Source organism: Amblyomma americanum, chromosome 5 (assembly GCF_052857255.1).
Source record: "Amblyomma americanum isolate KBUSLIRL-KWMA chromosome 5, ASM5285725v1, whole genome shotgun sequence".
In the NCBI taxonomy this organism is placed as follows: Eukaryota; Metazoa; Arthropoda; class Arachnida; order Ixodida; family Ixodidae; genus Amblyomma; species Amblyomma americanum.
Window position 1 is genome coordinate 164,832,823 of NC_135501.1, and position 16,142 is coordinate 164,848,964.

At 48.5% G+C, this 16,142-nt stretch overlaps 1 protein-coding gene across 1 annotated transcript in view; it reads right to left on the reverse strand.

Annotated features, from left to right (window-relative positions):
* The window catches only part of LOC144134309 (uncharacterized), a 35,654-nt gene extending 23,548 nt beyond the window's left edge, over window positions 1–12,106 (reverse strand). The window contains exons 1-3 of the mRNA XM_077667251.1: window positions 11,305–12,106; window positions 5,727–6,085; window positions 2,654–2,959 (exon numbers count right to left, since the gene is read on the reverse strand). Coding sequence (XP_077523377.1) covers window positions 2,654–2,959; window positions 5,727–6,085; window positions 11,305–11,629 — 990 coding nt within the window. The 5' untranslated portion in view covers window positions 11,630–12,106. The remainder of the gene's footprint in view (window positions 1–2,653; window positions 2,960–5,726; window positions 6,086–11,304) is intronic.
* Between the last annotated feature and the right edge of the window lie 4,036 nt (window positions 12,107–16,142).

Below are 16,142 nucleotides of genomic sequence, written 5' to 3' on the forward strand. Positions count from 1 at the left end.
ACCTATCTTTCTGACATCCCCTGCTACGCTTGCCTTCTCTTGCACTAGCCAGTCTGTTACTCTTATAGACTATCAGTTACCTTGCCTTCGCATTACATGTCCTGTCCAAGCCCCTTTCTTCCCATTGATTTCGACTAGGATGTCATCACCCACTCCGCCCGCTTCCGGTCTCTTAATGTTACACCTATCATTTTTCTTTCCAAACCTCGATGCGTTATCGTTAATTAACTGAAGCTGAACACTTTTCGTTAGCCACCACGTTTCTGCCCTGTAGGTGAGTACCGGTAAACGACAGCTGCTGTATACTTTTCTCTTGAGGGATATTGGTAAACTGTCATTCACAAAGAGTCCGATCTCAAAGGAAACGTAGCTTTCATAAGCAAGAAAAGACAAAAAAAACAGGTGTCGCCACCACCGCCCTAAGTGGGAACTAACGGGCGTGCTTCGACACCAATTTTCGGGGACGAATCCCAGAGGCTACGCTACACCGCCGTTCACTTCAAAGCAGAGGCAACCCGTCCTTTTCGGCAAGGACGTCAGGAGTTCGAATCGACTGGCGGGGAAATTTTGAAATCTATTTTTTTTTCAGCCGTAAATGCGTGTTTTGCTGCCGGTGAAACGTCAGCGATGTCAGAAAGAGACCAAGAACAAAATGTTTTACCGAGAACAGTAATTAGACGGGGTTTGCCTCAGTGTCCCTTTAAGCTAGGTCATTTGTGGCGCTGTTCTGTGACCTAGCAGTCCTCTGTCAACAATCACTGAAGCACCCATAAGAGTGGAAGCTGACTATTAGCAAAGGTTAATTGCACCTCGAAGATGGGAAGACTCTTTATTAGAAGTGTTAATTTCGCTTCCAATTTCCTGCCACCGTTCCTATCCGTGTGTAGACCAACTCAGCAACTGGAGATGGAAAGCCAACCTCTCTGCAGACCCATATACCTTGCTTGTAGAAAGGTTTACATGACAGTGTCCTCTGTCCACGTGTCCTCCATGGCGGGAAGTCGAATTAGGCTGGCTGTGGCGAATTTGGATTTGGATTGGAAAACATTTATTTAGCCAAAACGCAGATGCAGACAATCCGCGCTAGATGGCCTCCAGCCCATGGCTAGCGGCGACCTTAGCGACCCACTCGGTGGCCGAGGCTTGAACACCCGTGTCCGAGCTGACCAGAACGGCCTCCTGTTGCTCAAGAGAAGGAATTTGTACTAGATCCTCCGGTGGAGGCTCTTCTTTATATTGTCATAATATGTGATCATAAGTGGCTGGTTCGCCACAGGACCTGCACTCGGGGTTAAAGTCATCCGGGAAGATTCATTATACACCATGCAGACATCTTTATTACAGTGTTCCTCATCCTGGACAGCGCACATCAAACGCTGGTGCAGGCATGAGCATGGTTACATGTGTGTTCCCCCACTCGTCGTCACCAACTCGACGGCCAAGATCGCGGCCTTCTCGAGTCGGGCATTTGCAGATGCCTCATGGCAGAGGCGGTCTTCATTGCAGGCGTTTTTTATAGGAGACAACAGCTGATGCGAATGTAGCTTGGAGTCCGCGGTCATCACTTCTCACAAATCATACTGTACACAGTCGATCGACTCAATCGAGCAAACTATAGGCAGATACCGATGACCATGCATGCGATTAAATAATTAAATACTGCAGTACCACGTCCCTAAAAATAGTCCTGCGCAATGTGATTTCCACCATTTGGTGGGGGTGCTCAACCAAGATATTTGTGCATAAAAACGTTCGCATTTCCACCTCATCAAGACGCGGATGTCTTGTCCCGAAAAGAAAAAAAAACGTTCATAGTTGGCTCAGAAGCAGAAAGCTATAGGCGCGACAGGTTCGGAAACATAACATTATGGGCTTCGTTAAAAACTATTATGTTTTCCAGAAAACGGCTCGCATATCTTAAACTGGAGAGAGCGGTCGAGACTTCGCGCAAATTAGTTTGCAGCCTTGGAGGTAAAATAGACTACATAATCGGCCACGGCCTTGTCAGTAGTTCGAGCACTAAAAGTTGTCATACTCTGCTCTAGCAGGTCGTCCGAGGCATTGTCACCGTATGAGGCCAGAAGTGATGTTCAGCAACAGCACCGCACGAAAGGTCCGCAGCACAACACTTGATCCCAGGGCTTCGCGCAGACGTCTCTATATTGATGAAGGCTGAGGCATATGTGGCCAAGCGAAACGATTCGCCACTTGTCTGCGAACAGCAGCATTCGTCTCGCCACGACCGTCATAAACGAATGTCGGCGCGAAGCAGTCTTTTGTTGTCAGTGTGAGCAGTTACTCTTCAGTTCGACCCCAAAGAACCGGCAAGAGATCAAGGCAGTATAACAACAACAACAACAAGCTGGCCTCATGCTCTGCATTGCCCTAACGCTATAGCGTCTCTACGTGACCTCTTTCCTTGCGTTCCGCATGGAACGTCCGCTGACGAAGCAACCTCAACTAATTCAAGGACATTCTGGCACCCGTAGCCTCTGTTCCGCGTCACCAGGGGCACAACCACTGCTGAGAGTACTCAGCAAGTTCTCGTCTGTTCTGAGCCATCCAGGGGACAGGCAGTGTCCACCCAGTGGGGAGGCAGTGGGTGCCCACGCACCACAACACTTGCTCACAGCACGGAGGTGGACTAGGAGGCCTTCTTGGCGTGCTGCACCCCCAGACGCTTGACGATGGTGTAGAAGAGCCCCATGATGGAGTCGGACAGCGTCGTGGGCAGCACGGCCAGCGTGCGCAGGAAGAGGGCCCACAGCGTCTTGTCGCTATGGTAACGGGCACGTGGCCGCTGCGCGCCCAGCGCGTGCTCCACGTGGCCGAACACGGGGCTGTCGTCCAGCTGCGGCGGCGACAGCATGCCGCCCTGGGACACCCAGCCGCTCATGAAGCCAGCCATGTGCAGCCGGTGAGCGGCGCGCTGCTCGTCGTCCATGCACTCCCACATGGCCTGCATGTTGCAATGGCATTCCATCTCAAGGCATGTGACGATAATGATGATTCTTTGTTGCCCAAGACATTAGAACGTTATCAGTCAAGCATGTGAAGCCTATTGCTAAACTGGGCGAGTTGGAGCATTTGCATTTTTCGAAACGTAGCGCGAAAAGACGAGGACACAGAAGAAGGCAAGGACACGAGCACTCCTCACAAATGAATTTTTATTGGAAGGGTAAACAGAATGTATACTGTGGAAGAGAAAGGGAAGGAAGAAGAAGGGAAACAAAAAAACATGACAAAACGAGATGAAGTGACAAAGAGCTGGGATAGAAGCCAGTCGAAAAAAACAAAAACACCTGCTATACCACTTAACAGATTCTAGGATACCCCATCTCATTTTTCGTCAAGTTGATGGATGTGTCACTGATACGCCTCTTCCATCCTTACACAATACGGAACGCGCCTCAATCTCCCTTGTATGCCGATTATGTGCTTTGCATTGTACAACGGACTTATCAAAAAGGGGCTGGCATTTACAATTCCTACAATGCTTCAGCAAATTTTCGACTGCTGTTGGGGTTTAAATAATTCCTGTGTTCAAACAGGCGGACATTCAAACAAAGACCGGCCCGCCCTACATATATCTCTCACAAGACAAAGGAATCTTTTAAATCACCTGCTTTCTGCACTGCACAAACCCAGATTTGTGGTGTGTGCGTGTGCACGTGCGTGCGTGCGTGCGCGTGGGCGCACTCTAGGTTTGCGCAGTGCAGAAAGCAGGTGATTTACAAGATGTCTTTGTCTTGTCATAAATGCTATGTAGGGCAGACCGGGCGTTGTTTGAATGTCGGCCTGCTTGAACACAGGAATTATTTAAACCCCAACAGCAGTCGAAAATTTGCTGAAGCATTGCAGAAATTGTAAGTGCCGGCCACTTTTCGATAACACTGTTTTACTTGGCAAAGCACATAATCAGCATACGAGGGAGATTATTAAGGCGTTCTATATTGTGAAAGGAGGGGAGAAGTATCGGTGACACATCCATCAACTTGACGAAAAATGAGAATGCGTACCTAGAATCAGTTGTTAAGTAGCATTGCAGGTGTCCATGTTTTTTTTCAGACTGGTTTTTATTCCTGACTTCTTTTCTCACTTCATCTTCTTTCGTCATTTTTTTGTTTCCCTTCTTCCTTCCCTTTCTTTTCCACAGTATATGATCTGTTTACCCTTTAAATTAAAATTCACTTATGAGAGAGTGCTCATGTCGTGTCATTGCCTTCTTCTGTGTCCTTGCTTTTCACGCTACGTTTCGAAAAACGCAAACCTATTGAAGGCTATACCGCGACAGCCCCTATAGTTAATTGGATAACAGAGCATACAGTGCTGAAAATGCAAGAAAAAGGACGATAATACAGTGCTTTCTCATTATCTCGAACTTCTGGTTTATTCGAATACATGCTTGGGTGGTTAACAGAGCGAAGAAAAACACAGACGAAGCAAGAAAAGACACGACGAGCGCCCGTCGTGTTTTCTCTTCCTTGAAATCAAATTGGTTTTTGGTTTTCAAGGAAAAGAAATTACGCAATCACTGTCTCATATCTCGGCGTACACCCGAACCGCGCCGTAAAAAAATGGATAAAGGAGCTGCAATGAAAGAAGAAAGGAAGAAGTGCCGTAGTGCCGGAATAATTTCGACCATGTCACGAAGGCAACAACAATTTCGACCACCTGAAGATCTTTAGCGTTAGGGTGGTCGGCTACTTTACCGTCAAAGATCAGTGGTTAGAGCTCTCGGCTACTGATCCGGAGTTTCCGGGTTCGAACCCGACCGCGGCGGCCGCGTTTCAATAGAGGCGAAACGCTAGGGCACCCGTGTGCTGTGCGATGTCAGTGCACGTTAAAGATCCCCAGATGGTCGAAATTTTTCCGGAGCCCTCCACTACGGCACCGCATTCTTCCTTTCGTCTTTCACTCCCTCCTTTATCCCTTCCCTTACGGCGCTGTTCAGGTGTCTAACGATATACGAGACAGATACTGCGCCATTTACTTTCCCCAAAAACCAATTTTCATTTTCAATTTTTTTTTATCTTTAACGTGCACTGACATCGCACAGCACAGGGGCGTCTATTGCGTTTCGCCTCCATCGAAACGCGGCCGCCGCGGTCGGGTTCGAACCCGGGAACCCCGGATGAGTAGCCGAGCGCCCTAACCACTGAGCCACCGCGGCGGTCCCTCTTCCTTAGTCCTTGTTCCTTCGCGCTGTTAACCAGTTATGCATGCCAGCCAACCAACTAAACCAGCTTCCAATTCTTACCAGAATACACGTACTAGAATGGATAGTTAGGCGAGTTGGTATGTATTCATTTTGCGTAGAAACAGCCCCAACGAACGAAGGACCGAGAACCTGCTCGTTCGCCCGTTCGCGCCTTGGAAATGACTATATGACACTGGAGGTCTGAAGACACAGCTGCGAGACAGACTGCGACAACTTAACAAGCGGCAGGGCATTGCACAGCGTCACAGTAGTCATATACCACAGACGTAAACGTGCCTACCAATCACCTACGTAAGAAATTGTATACAAACAGAATCAAGGAAAAAAAATTATGTTGATGTAAAAGAAGGTGCGCATGGAATACTGCATACAAAAGTAACTTGCCTTCAAACAAAACAACACAATATTACTGAAAAGCGTAGTTTTTTTCCCCGACGAAAGTACATTTAACTATTACGTCAGGCGACTTTACCGACCCGATGTCCCTGCCAGAGCTTAGAAATACCTTGGCGTCGCTGGCCTGTCGGGTCATGAGCGCGGTGTGCTTGACCAAGTCTCCCGGCCGGATGACGCTCACGTACGCCCCGTGGCGGGCCAGCTCGACGCGCAGGCAGTTGCAGAATGACTCGAGCGCCACCTTGCTGGCGCAGTAGGCGGCCATGCAGGGGAAGCCCGAGATGGCCACCACCGTGCTGACCACCACCACGCGACCCTTGGCGCGGCGGATGAAAGGGAGGCACGCCTTGGTCAGCCGCAGAGTGCCCAGCAGGTTGACCCCCACGGTGCGCTCGACCTGCTCCTGGGTCAGCCACTCGAACTCGCCCAGCACGCACACGCCCGCGTTGTTCACCAGGCCCCACAGTCCTGGCCGGAAGGCAGCAGAGGAGCACGTCATCAGGGAAAGAAAAATGCGCAGAAACCGACTCCCTCCGAAGAGATTTTTGGTAGACATACAAGAGTTCTAAAAAGCACTTAACAGTAGTAATTGAAAATTGGTTTTGGGGGAAAGGAAATGGCGCAGTATCTGTCTCACATATCGGCGGACACCTGAACCACGCCGTAAGGGAAAGGATAAAGGAGGGAGTGAAAGAAGAGGCGCCGTAGTAGAGGGCTCCGGAATAATTTCGACCACCTGGGGATCTTTAACGTACACTGGCATCGCACAGCACACGGGCGCCTTAGCGTTTCGTCTCCATCGAAACGCAGCCGCCGCGGTCGGGTTCGAACTCGGAAACTCAGGATCAGTAGCCGAGAGCTCTAACCACTGATCTTTAACGGTAAAATAGCCGACCACCCTAACGTTAAAGATCTCCAGGTGGTCGAAATTGTTGTTGCCTTCGTGATATGGTCGAAATTATTCCGGCACTACGGCACCTCTTCCTTTCTTCTTTCACTGCAGCTCCTTTATCCATTTCTTTACGGCGCGGTTCGGGTGTACGCCGAGATATGAGACAGTGATTGCGTCATTTCCTTTCCTTGAAAACCAAAAACTAATTTGATTTCAAGGAAGAGAAAACACGATAGGCGCTCGAATATATAATTTACGAATATATGCCGAACTTGTGGCTACTGTATACGGGCGGAACTTCAACGTGGACTCCAACCTAGCTGGGTTCTTTGGTTAATGATGCTTGAGATTAGAGCGGTCCGAGAAAAATCCAGAGGAATAAATCGCACTTGTTATAGCAAGCCCTGTCGGAAAAGAGCGATTGCAACTTTCGGAAACACAACTGGAACAGATCGTAAACTAAGCGGAACATTCGATAACATAATCGCAACTTACTGGAAACCAATTAGAGCCAATCGGATTCCAGGTGGTTGAAATTATGCTTCAGGAAGGCGCCCGTGTGCTGTGCGATGTCAGTGCACGTTAAAGATCCCCAGGTGGTCGAAATTATTCCGGAGCCCTCCACTACGGCACCTCTTCTTCCTTTTTTTCTTTCACTGCCTCCTTTATCGCTTCCCTTACGGCGCGGTTCTGGTGTCCAACGATGTGTGAGACAGATACTGCGCCATTTCCTTTCCCCAAAAACCAATTATTATTATTATTATTATTATCATCTTTATCTTCATGTGCCGACCAGCTGCGCTCTAAACTCTAAAACAGGCGAATCATGTACTAGTGAAGTGATTAAAGCTATTCTAATAGTTAATTTTTAAACTATTACCGATAGGCGCGTGATTGCAATCAGAGATTTGTAGCCGGCCATTAGTGACAACCATATCAGTTTTTACAATGTCGAAAACGCGATTACCATCGTCGGTGTGCCTCAACTAATTGGGGCCATTTCTCGCGCCATTCGAAAACAGCGCGCCTGCGGAGGTCGCAAAGCGACGTCAGTCAAATCGCGTCATTCCGCGATGCACGTACAACGCGACAACCTCTGCCCCGCCCGCGCAGGAGCAGCGAAGTGGCGAGGAGCACCACAACAAGGGCGGGGCACAGATTGTCGGAGTGACGAGTTTGATTGACGTCGTTTTGCGCTTCCCGCATGCGGGCGGTTTCCGAATGACACGCGAAATGACCCTAATCAGTTGAGCCACAGCGGAGGAGGTAATTGTATTTTTCGAAATTCTGTGTTGTGCTTTATGGCACATAGGCAACTAAGCCTATCATGCGCCAAGCACAATGTATACGAAAAGTTTTTTTTTTGCTTAACTTTGTAGAAATCTGAAAAATCATCCGTGGTATGGAGTATTTTTGAAATTCTAAGAACTGGTATGACTGTTACTAAGAGCCGCTACATATCTAATTTTGCAATAAATTTCAGCGTGGCTTCCGGCGTTGGCGCTGCACCATTTCCCAACTTATTGAATTTACACACGATTTTTAGTCGCCTGGGTATCGGTTCCCAGGTTGAAGCTTTATCGACTTATAGAAAGTATTTGATACTATTCCCCATCGTAAGTTTTTGCGTAAGCACAACGCGATACTTAAAAATACGTCCTTGGTGAACTGAATATATAGAGTTTTCTTTCTAATCGCGCGCAGTAAGTTTTTATCACTTCATATGCCTCAGGGATCAGTTCTCGGGCCTCTGATATTCTAACCCACATCACCGATTTACCACAAAATATTGCTTCTACATACGCTTATATGCCGGTTATTGTGTACTGTACAGTGGTGAGCAGCCCTGTCTAGAGCGCGCCGACGGTGCTCTGCGGAGCAAGTCAGCGCCATCTAACGTTAGGCTCTGGGCTTGAGTTATGCGTCCCGTGCGCATGCGCGACAAAAGCAGAGCGATGCCTGCTCATCGCTTCCTTGTCCAGCCCCCGCCTTGCGAGTTCGTTTCGTGCCGCCAGGGCCGCGCTGCCTGCATTTGTGACGCTGTGACGGTGGCCAGGGCGTCGTCTTGTTCCACGAGTGTAACTAGACGGCCAGGAAAGTAAGCGCGAGTGACAGCCGATGATCGCGCGTTTCTGCATCTGTACGGATACCAAATGCAGTGTCCCTTGTAGCTGATAACACAGCGCAAAGACACGCAGTCGAACAATGCGCCTGCAACGCATGGTGCGTGGTGGTAGCGCGCTAACCTTGTACGGACAAAACGAAAACGGACAACAAACAACCAACTAATCCCCATTCCCGCACTCTTAGCCTGGTGCGTGCTTGAAACGCGCTATCGTCCGCTCTCACCTGCTTTTGAAGCGCGCGATCACCCGATATCACTTGCACTTGATTGCCTAGGCGCCTCGCGATTCTCGCGAAACGCGTTGGTTTTCCGGCCGCTGTTACATATCATTCATCGCGGCCCTGGCGGCGTGAAACGCAAGCAATGAGAGGAAATGACGCCGAGAACCCACGAGCAGGCACCGCCTTATTTTGGCCGAGCATGCGCACGGGAATAATAATTAATAATTGGTTTTTGGGGAAATGAAATGGCGCAGTATCTGTCTCATATATCGTTGGACACCCGAACCGCGCCGTAAGGGAAGGGATAAGGGAGGGAGTGAAAGAAGAAAGGAAGAAGGAGGTGCCGTGGTGGAGGGCTCCGGGATAATTTCTACCACCTGGGGATCTTTAACGTGCACTGACATCGCACAGCACACGGGCGCCTTAGCGTTTTTCCTCCATAAAAACGCAGCCGCCGCGGTCGGGTTCGAACCCGGGATGCGCACGGGACGCATAACTCAAATTCAGAGCCTAACGTTAGATGGCGCTGACTTACTCCGCAGAGCACCGTCTGCCAGCTGCTCACTACTGTACAGCCCATTTAACACTCCTGAGGATCACAACCAAATGAACGTGTTATTTTCATCGTTCTGCTCATGGTGTGGCACACAAGGCAAACGCAATCTGATTTCTGTAAATCTGTCTATGTCCTTCAGTAATCGCACAGCGCCTTCGTTTTACTGTTATTCAGTCACCCGTAGCTCTTTGAAACGTGTATACGAATCCAAATGTTTAGTCCTTTTTTCCGCTAACTTGTGGTGAAAACACATCAATAATAATAATCGGTTTTTTGGGGGAAAGGAAATGGCGCAGTATCTGTCTCGTATATTGTTGGACACCTGAACCGCGCCGTGAGGGAAGGGATAAAGGAGGGAGTGAAAGAAGGAAGGAAGGAAGAGGTGCCGTAGTGGAGGGCTCCGGAATAATTTCGACCACCTGTGGATCTTTAACTGCACTGACATCGCACAGCACACGGGCGCTTCAGCGTTTTTCCTCCATAAAAACGCAGCCGCCGCGGTCGGGTTCGAACCCGGGAACTCCGGATCAGTAGTCGAGCGCCCTAACCACTGAGCCACCGCGGCGGGTGAAAACACATCAACGTAATATGCAGTAAAGACGCTCGGATACCTGAAACGTACTCGCGCAACAAGAAACTAAACCTGACTAAACTACAAGACTAACCCGTCCACTTCTCGAGTATGGTTCGATAAGTAGACTGATACCAATTAGCTTGAGTAAGTACAAGGAATAGCCGTGCAGTTTATTTGTGGACGGTATGACAGGAATTGTTCATCTCCATCATACATTTCTATTCGTCGAGACAATGAGTGTTCATTCGTCCCGCCTTGCACTATTAGCCGAGAACTTGCAATTTTCTAAAACATTAACTACAAAGAACTACCCCTTCCTGGATGCGGCACCTTTTCACGTGCGAACATGTTCAAATTTAGTTTCTTCCCTCGTGTCATTTAACTCTGGAATTCTCTGTTTGGCGGTGTACGCTCTCTGCAACTAGATCCAGTTTTGAAAGCTGTTGCTGGTCTGCGATTATGTCGTGTTCTTTTTCCCTATATTCCTGAAATAGCCCCAACGGGGCTGCAGAATACATGTCAGTTATTTCAAACTGACGGGTTTACACGGAAGGTTTTAATTAAGCTGTTGTAAGCCATGAGTAGATATTGTGAATGGCGCAATTTCTGTAAATATCGGTTTATTCGGAACGCTTGAAGCAAGGTGCTTTTATAGCATAGGACTCCGTGTGAAACGGCATTTTCTTCACTATCTTCGCGTTCCTTATAAACCTATGCTGGAGATGATGGTTTTTTATGGCGCAAAGCCATCTGTGTCCAAAGAGCACCATGACACAAGGTATTTTTCTTCTACTCAAGGTGGGGTCTTAGACCCATTTCCCAAGCATTTCACACTAAAGAAGCCGAGAACCAGACCAGGGGAAAGCTTGTACCCATTGTATCGCCGATGGGTACCCGGCGGCACTGGGGATCGAACGCCGCACCTCCCGCCTGCGATGCGGATGCTTAGACCGCTAGGCCACCGCAGCTGTAGATCTATGCTATGAAGGTGCCGCTCCTTCTGTCTTACGGACAGAGAAGTTTCGCAAAATAAAAATAAGAGTCTCTTGTATTTGAAACCATATACTATCTCAGTTTAGCCAATGTAATAAATGTTTCATGCCTGATGAGTCTTTGCACCAGAAGGGTACGTTGGGCTGGGGTACGATGCACAAGCAAGACCTTGCTCTCGCTCAACTGGAGCCAGCTGTATTTTCCACTTTGCGTCGCAGTGAATAGTGAGACAGCTATAGTTGGGAGTTGGCCTATACTTTCAGTGATCTACCGGCACTGCAATCGAGTGCTGCACCGCCGAACGTCCAGCAATCGCAAGGACCTACCTTTCTCGTGCACCTGTCCCAGGAGGAGAGCCTTTTTCACGCTGTCGTCACTGGTTATGTCCAGGGGCAGCACCTGGACTCCCGACTGGGTCAACTTGAGGGCTCCCGGGCTGTCGGTACTGAGGCATCCCGCCAGGACCTCGTAGCCGGCACCGTGCAGCCGCTCCGCGAGCCGCAGCCCGATGCCCGAGTCGCAGCCGCTCACCAGCACCCGCTTGCCGTCTCCCAAGAAGCGCGTGGTGCGGAAGAGCACCCGGTCGGGTCCCAGCAGCCAGTCGTAGATGAGCGCCGCCATCCGCGTCACGAACTCGAGGATGCTGAACATGGTGCTGGTCTCGATACGAGATGATATATGCCCAAGTCCTTAACGCACGTCACCAGGAGACACCGGGGAGGTTGAGATGCACCAGCAAGACCTCCGCCGCAGGGTTTGTCCGCACGACCTGAGCGAACACTGTCTCAGCTATCCGAATCAACTTTTACTGAGGCACTTACAAGCTGGCAAACAAGCGAGCACGACGGATATCGGTACGTGAACATCCGGTTGTGTTCCTATATCTTGGATGGCTGGCTTGGTGGTGGCGAGGCTTTAGCGGGACAGTGTTAGAACCAATGGAGCACCACAGCTGCTTCAAATCGCCCAAACGGACTTCCTCCTTGCCCCGTGTGTGGTCGTCAACGTGCTGCGTGTTGGCCGATCACCAAAAGTTGACTCTACTCTCTCCAGGTCGTGCGCCGTTCTAGCTCTGTCGGGTTGCCCGTGGACGGACCGGACTGCGGCTCCGGAGACACAGGAGGCCCTTTTATTAAGCCGCACCTCCTCAGCGGACCCTCGCGAGGGTTAACAGCGATACCCTCCGCCGCGCTGACCGATAAGATGGGGCTCGCTCAGCCCCAGCTGAGGCATATCGTATCTCCCTCTCGCTCTTAGAGGAAGTTTGGGCGTGTACACGTGCACTCGGCTTTGACGCCAGCGCGCGGTTAATGTGCTCTCTCCCGCGCGTCAGCTTTCCGCCGCGCGTCTGCTCATCTGGAGGAGGTTGGCTCGTACACCCCATCTGCGTATGGCGCAAGTCGGTGCTCGAGAAGGAAGAAGACGATCGCTTTGAAAACATTTAAAGAAGCTGTTGTAGCTTTGCGTACGCGTAAGCATCTAATATGGCTGTTTTGCCTTCTATTTATGTTGTGTTTCCTTGCTAGCCTTCGGCCTTCAAGCGGAACTTGTCAACAGATGAAGGGTGTAACTGCGCGAAAGCGTTAGGACAACTTGAAGGAACACACGCACGACACTTAGAAGCGCAGACGCGGCTGGGGAAACCACCGCTGCTCGTTTTTGTTTCTTGGGATCTTCATTCATCCCCTCATCAGTATAAACCAACTAGCCCGGCAAATCTTATTGCAAGTCGTCAACACATCGAGCGAACAGTGGACTTCGACTTGGTACTCGTAACAGACCACAGGTAACAGATCATAGGACCACAGACAACACAGCGCAGGTCACGGCAAACCAAAGAGCTTTCGTTGTATACACACGTCCAGCAGAGTGTGTTAGTGCATTGAGCAGTAGAAATTACAGCTGTGAGGATATGAGAAAAGCGTGAGTTAATAAGGTAGCTGAAATCAGGAGGGAATGAATTTTGGCAGCTAGAAATATATTGTTCAGATGGGAAAACCGATGGGCTGGTATGGCAACAGGATGAACTCGAAGGCAAAAATGTGATCACGAAGTCTCTGTAAAAGATGGCTTCGGGTTTAGCAACACGACGTTGATTAATGGTTAATGGCTAAGGCCTGCTGTATGAACTTAACCTATCTGATGACTAGGATCATCGCGATCATGAGTATGAGTCCATTAAATAAAGCGACCCTCTTCACTGCTATTTTAATCATGAAATCTTTGGTATACTCACGGCATGCCAGATAGGCAAGGCACTATTGGCCACGGTGATCTCTAAGAGTTCGCTTGAGTTTCTCCAGAAGTTTTCCTATGTAGTGCGAGATTTTGTTGGCACAAAGTTTGTCTTGCGTTGTCTAGAATGCCGCATTAGGCTGACGTCTGCTCCCGCTATGTCCTTACACTACTTACTCCCCGTCCATGTGATACAACACATCAACTGTACACAAGAACATACATTATGTACAGTATGGAGACTGAAAATTCTCAGTTAATCATCCTACAAGGCCTCGCTAGCGAATTCAGTCGACACGCTCTGCAACTGTGCCAGAACGCAACAGAGCATTGAAATCTTATTCCCCTGGACCCCTGCACATAGCCCTCAAGATTTGGGAAGCAGGGAGTGAATGCAGCAAGACCGCCAGGCACCGCCATCTAAAGTCATGCCACCTACGAACACTCATGCCTCCCCCCCCGCACAAACACACATTAAAACCAGTTATACACAACGAAAGGATTTGTGCTGCCAAGTACATCTGGAGACAAGAGCTCGAAAGTCCATATTTTTTCCAAAGACCTTCTAGACCAGACAAATTTCCAACGGCTGCCCAAGTACTCACTCGGGAAAACAGAACAGGCCTCGCGCTGGCCTCAACATCACCGGTAAGTGGGCAATTAACGAACGACAAAACGAAGCAGCCGGGTGTTCCAAATGTTTTGCTAACTCAGACACCATCGATATCGAACACAAACTCTGGGGGTACTCGTCCACAGAAGACACAATACACCGTTACATGCAAGGCCACGCAATCGCATGATTCACATCTACCAGGACTATACCCACCTCGAAGGGCACCGGCAGGTCCAAACCTCTGGCCCTCCTACACATCGTCAAAGAGACAAAGCTCTTTCCCATACCCCTGACAAAGGTGTTGTAAGCTCTTTCCCGTGTCTCTCTATTTTTATAAGCAGGCCATCAGCCATCCGTTGCAAATAAAATGCTTTGTCTGACTGACCGACGGAACTATAAGCCCTCTCCGACAGTTTGCTGTGGCTGGTTAACGTACAGTATCGCCTGAGTATGGCTTTTTATCCTCCCTTCCCATGTGTACCAATGCGTATGCCTGGTCAGCATCCACTGCCTCTCCTATCTTCTCTCTCTCTCTCTCTCTCTCTCTCTCTCTCTCTCTCTCTCTCTCTCTCTCTCTCTCTCTCTCTCTCTCTCTCTCTCTCTCTCCAGTTGGCTACTGACCTGAAGGTCACAGAATAGGATCCTGGTCGCTGTACCGCATTCCGATATATGCGAAATGCAAGAAATTATAAGTTCTGCGCATTGTCGGTGCTCGTTAAAGGTCGTAAGGAGTGAAAAATTTATCCGGAAATATCCACTCTGAGAAGTACATCGATCGTAGCCAGCGTGTAGCTTTGGTACGTTAAACCCATGCACTTACCTGTATTATTTTTATTAAATATATTTATGGAATGCATATGTCAGGAGATTATTTATAATTGCACGAAAAATATGAAACGGTACAAAAATTGCACGACCAAGGTGGATCCTGACTGAAAATTTAGTTATCATCAATGCGAAATATTTTTGGATAGCTCTGAATTTTTAAATTGAGAGTTTTAGTTCAGCTGAATGGGCGTCGACACTGACATCAACCCTGGTATCAACGCGCGATCTTAACTGCTTACGGAAAGCGACTCGCTGCCGGATGATCCTGCCCAGCAAACAAGCGCTCTTTTTCTCAGTGGAAGACGTGTACTCTCGGTCTGGGCAAATTTAGAAAAGGCACGCGGAACTGGCCGCATATTTAAAAGTCTTCGAGGGTGTCAAAAGAGCATGAAATAAAAAAAAATCCAAGGGAACTTAAGTCTGCTTACGTGGAGGAATACGAAAGCACGTGTTTTGAGGAAAGGTTTTTGAGGAAAGGAAAGGGCGCAGTAGAGCTCGGGTCTCGACATCTCAGTGGACACCTCAACTTTTTTTGTGACCCCTAGTGTGTGTCTATGACTTCTGATCATGACTCATGACCACGAATCAAATCCTCCGTCAGACAATGACTGCTGTCATGACCACATTGATTATGATTCCGGTCATGACTCAAAACTTGGGACTTATGACTCAATTACAATGACTCAAGTGACCATGACAATAATCGGACACTAATTATATACCAATTGTCATACACATTCAGTCACGACTTATACACTAGCTGATGACGCCATATCGTTTGCGCCATTTTGCGTCCACTTTTTGTGGACACGTCAGTTGCCGACGTAGCCTAGTAATGCTTTCGCATTAATAACCAGCGTTCATAAAAACATAGGTGATCTCGAAAAAAAAAGCTAAATTTTTCGAGGTTTACTGCGAGGAATTCTCTGCTATTCAGAATTCAGTGCAAGGACTAACAACGCGAAATAATAAAATACAATCGAGCCACGATTAATTAGAAGACTGATCACAACGAGACAATCTGATCTGTGATGGCATACAGGCACTAAAGAAGCTTTTCAGGGAAATTAATCTAAGGTAACATCACTTCGACATCAGTTCGACATTAGAAACATATTCTGCCGCCTCAATTTATCGTGCCCATCATCTAGGCTCTTTTGCGCCTAGCAAGTGACGTCCAGTCATTATCAACGTTGACACTAAAAAATAAAAGTAAACGCACATTCTATGTGCAGCCAGTTCAGGCAGCCAGTTCTGGCAAAACGTGCAGCCAGTTCAGGCAAAATGAGAATAAATAAATCATAACAAAATACAGTCAAACCTCGCTATAACTAAACGGTTTACAAATAAATAATGATGCCTCGTTTTTACGAAGGAAATTTTCCTACAACGGTATATAACGAACCTCCAGTGAAGTTGCACAGTTTGACACTTCGCTTAGTGTGCTCGACGGTTTCGATGTCCTGCTGGTTTCACAGGGCCAAG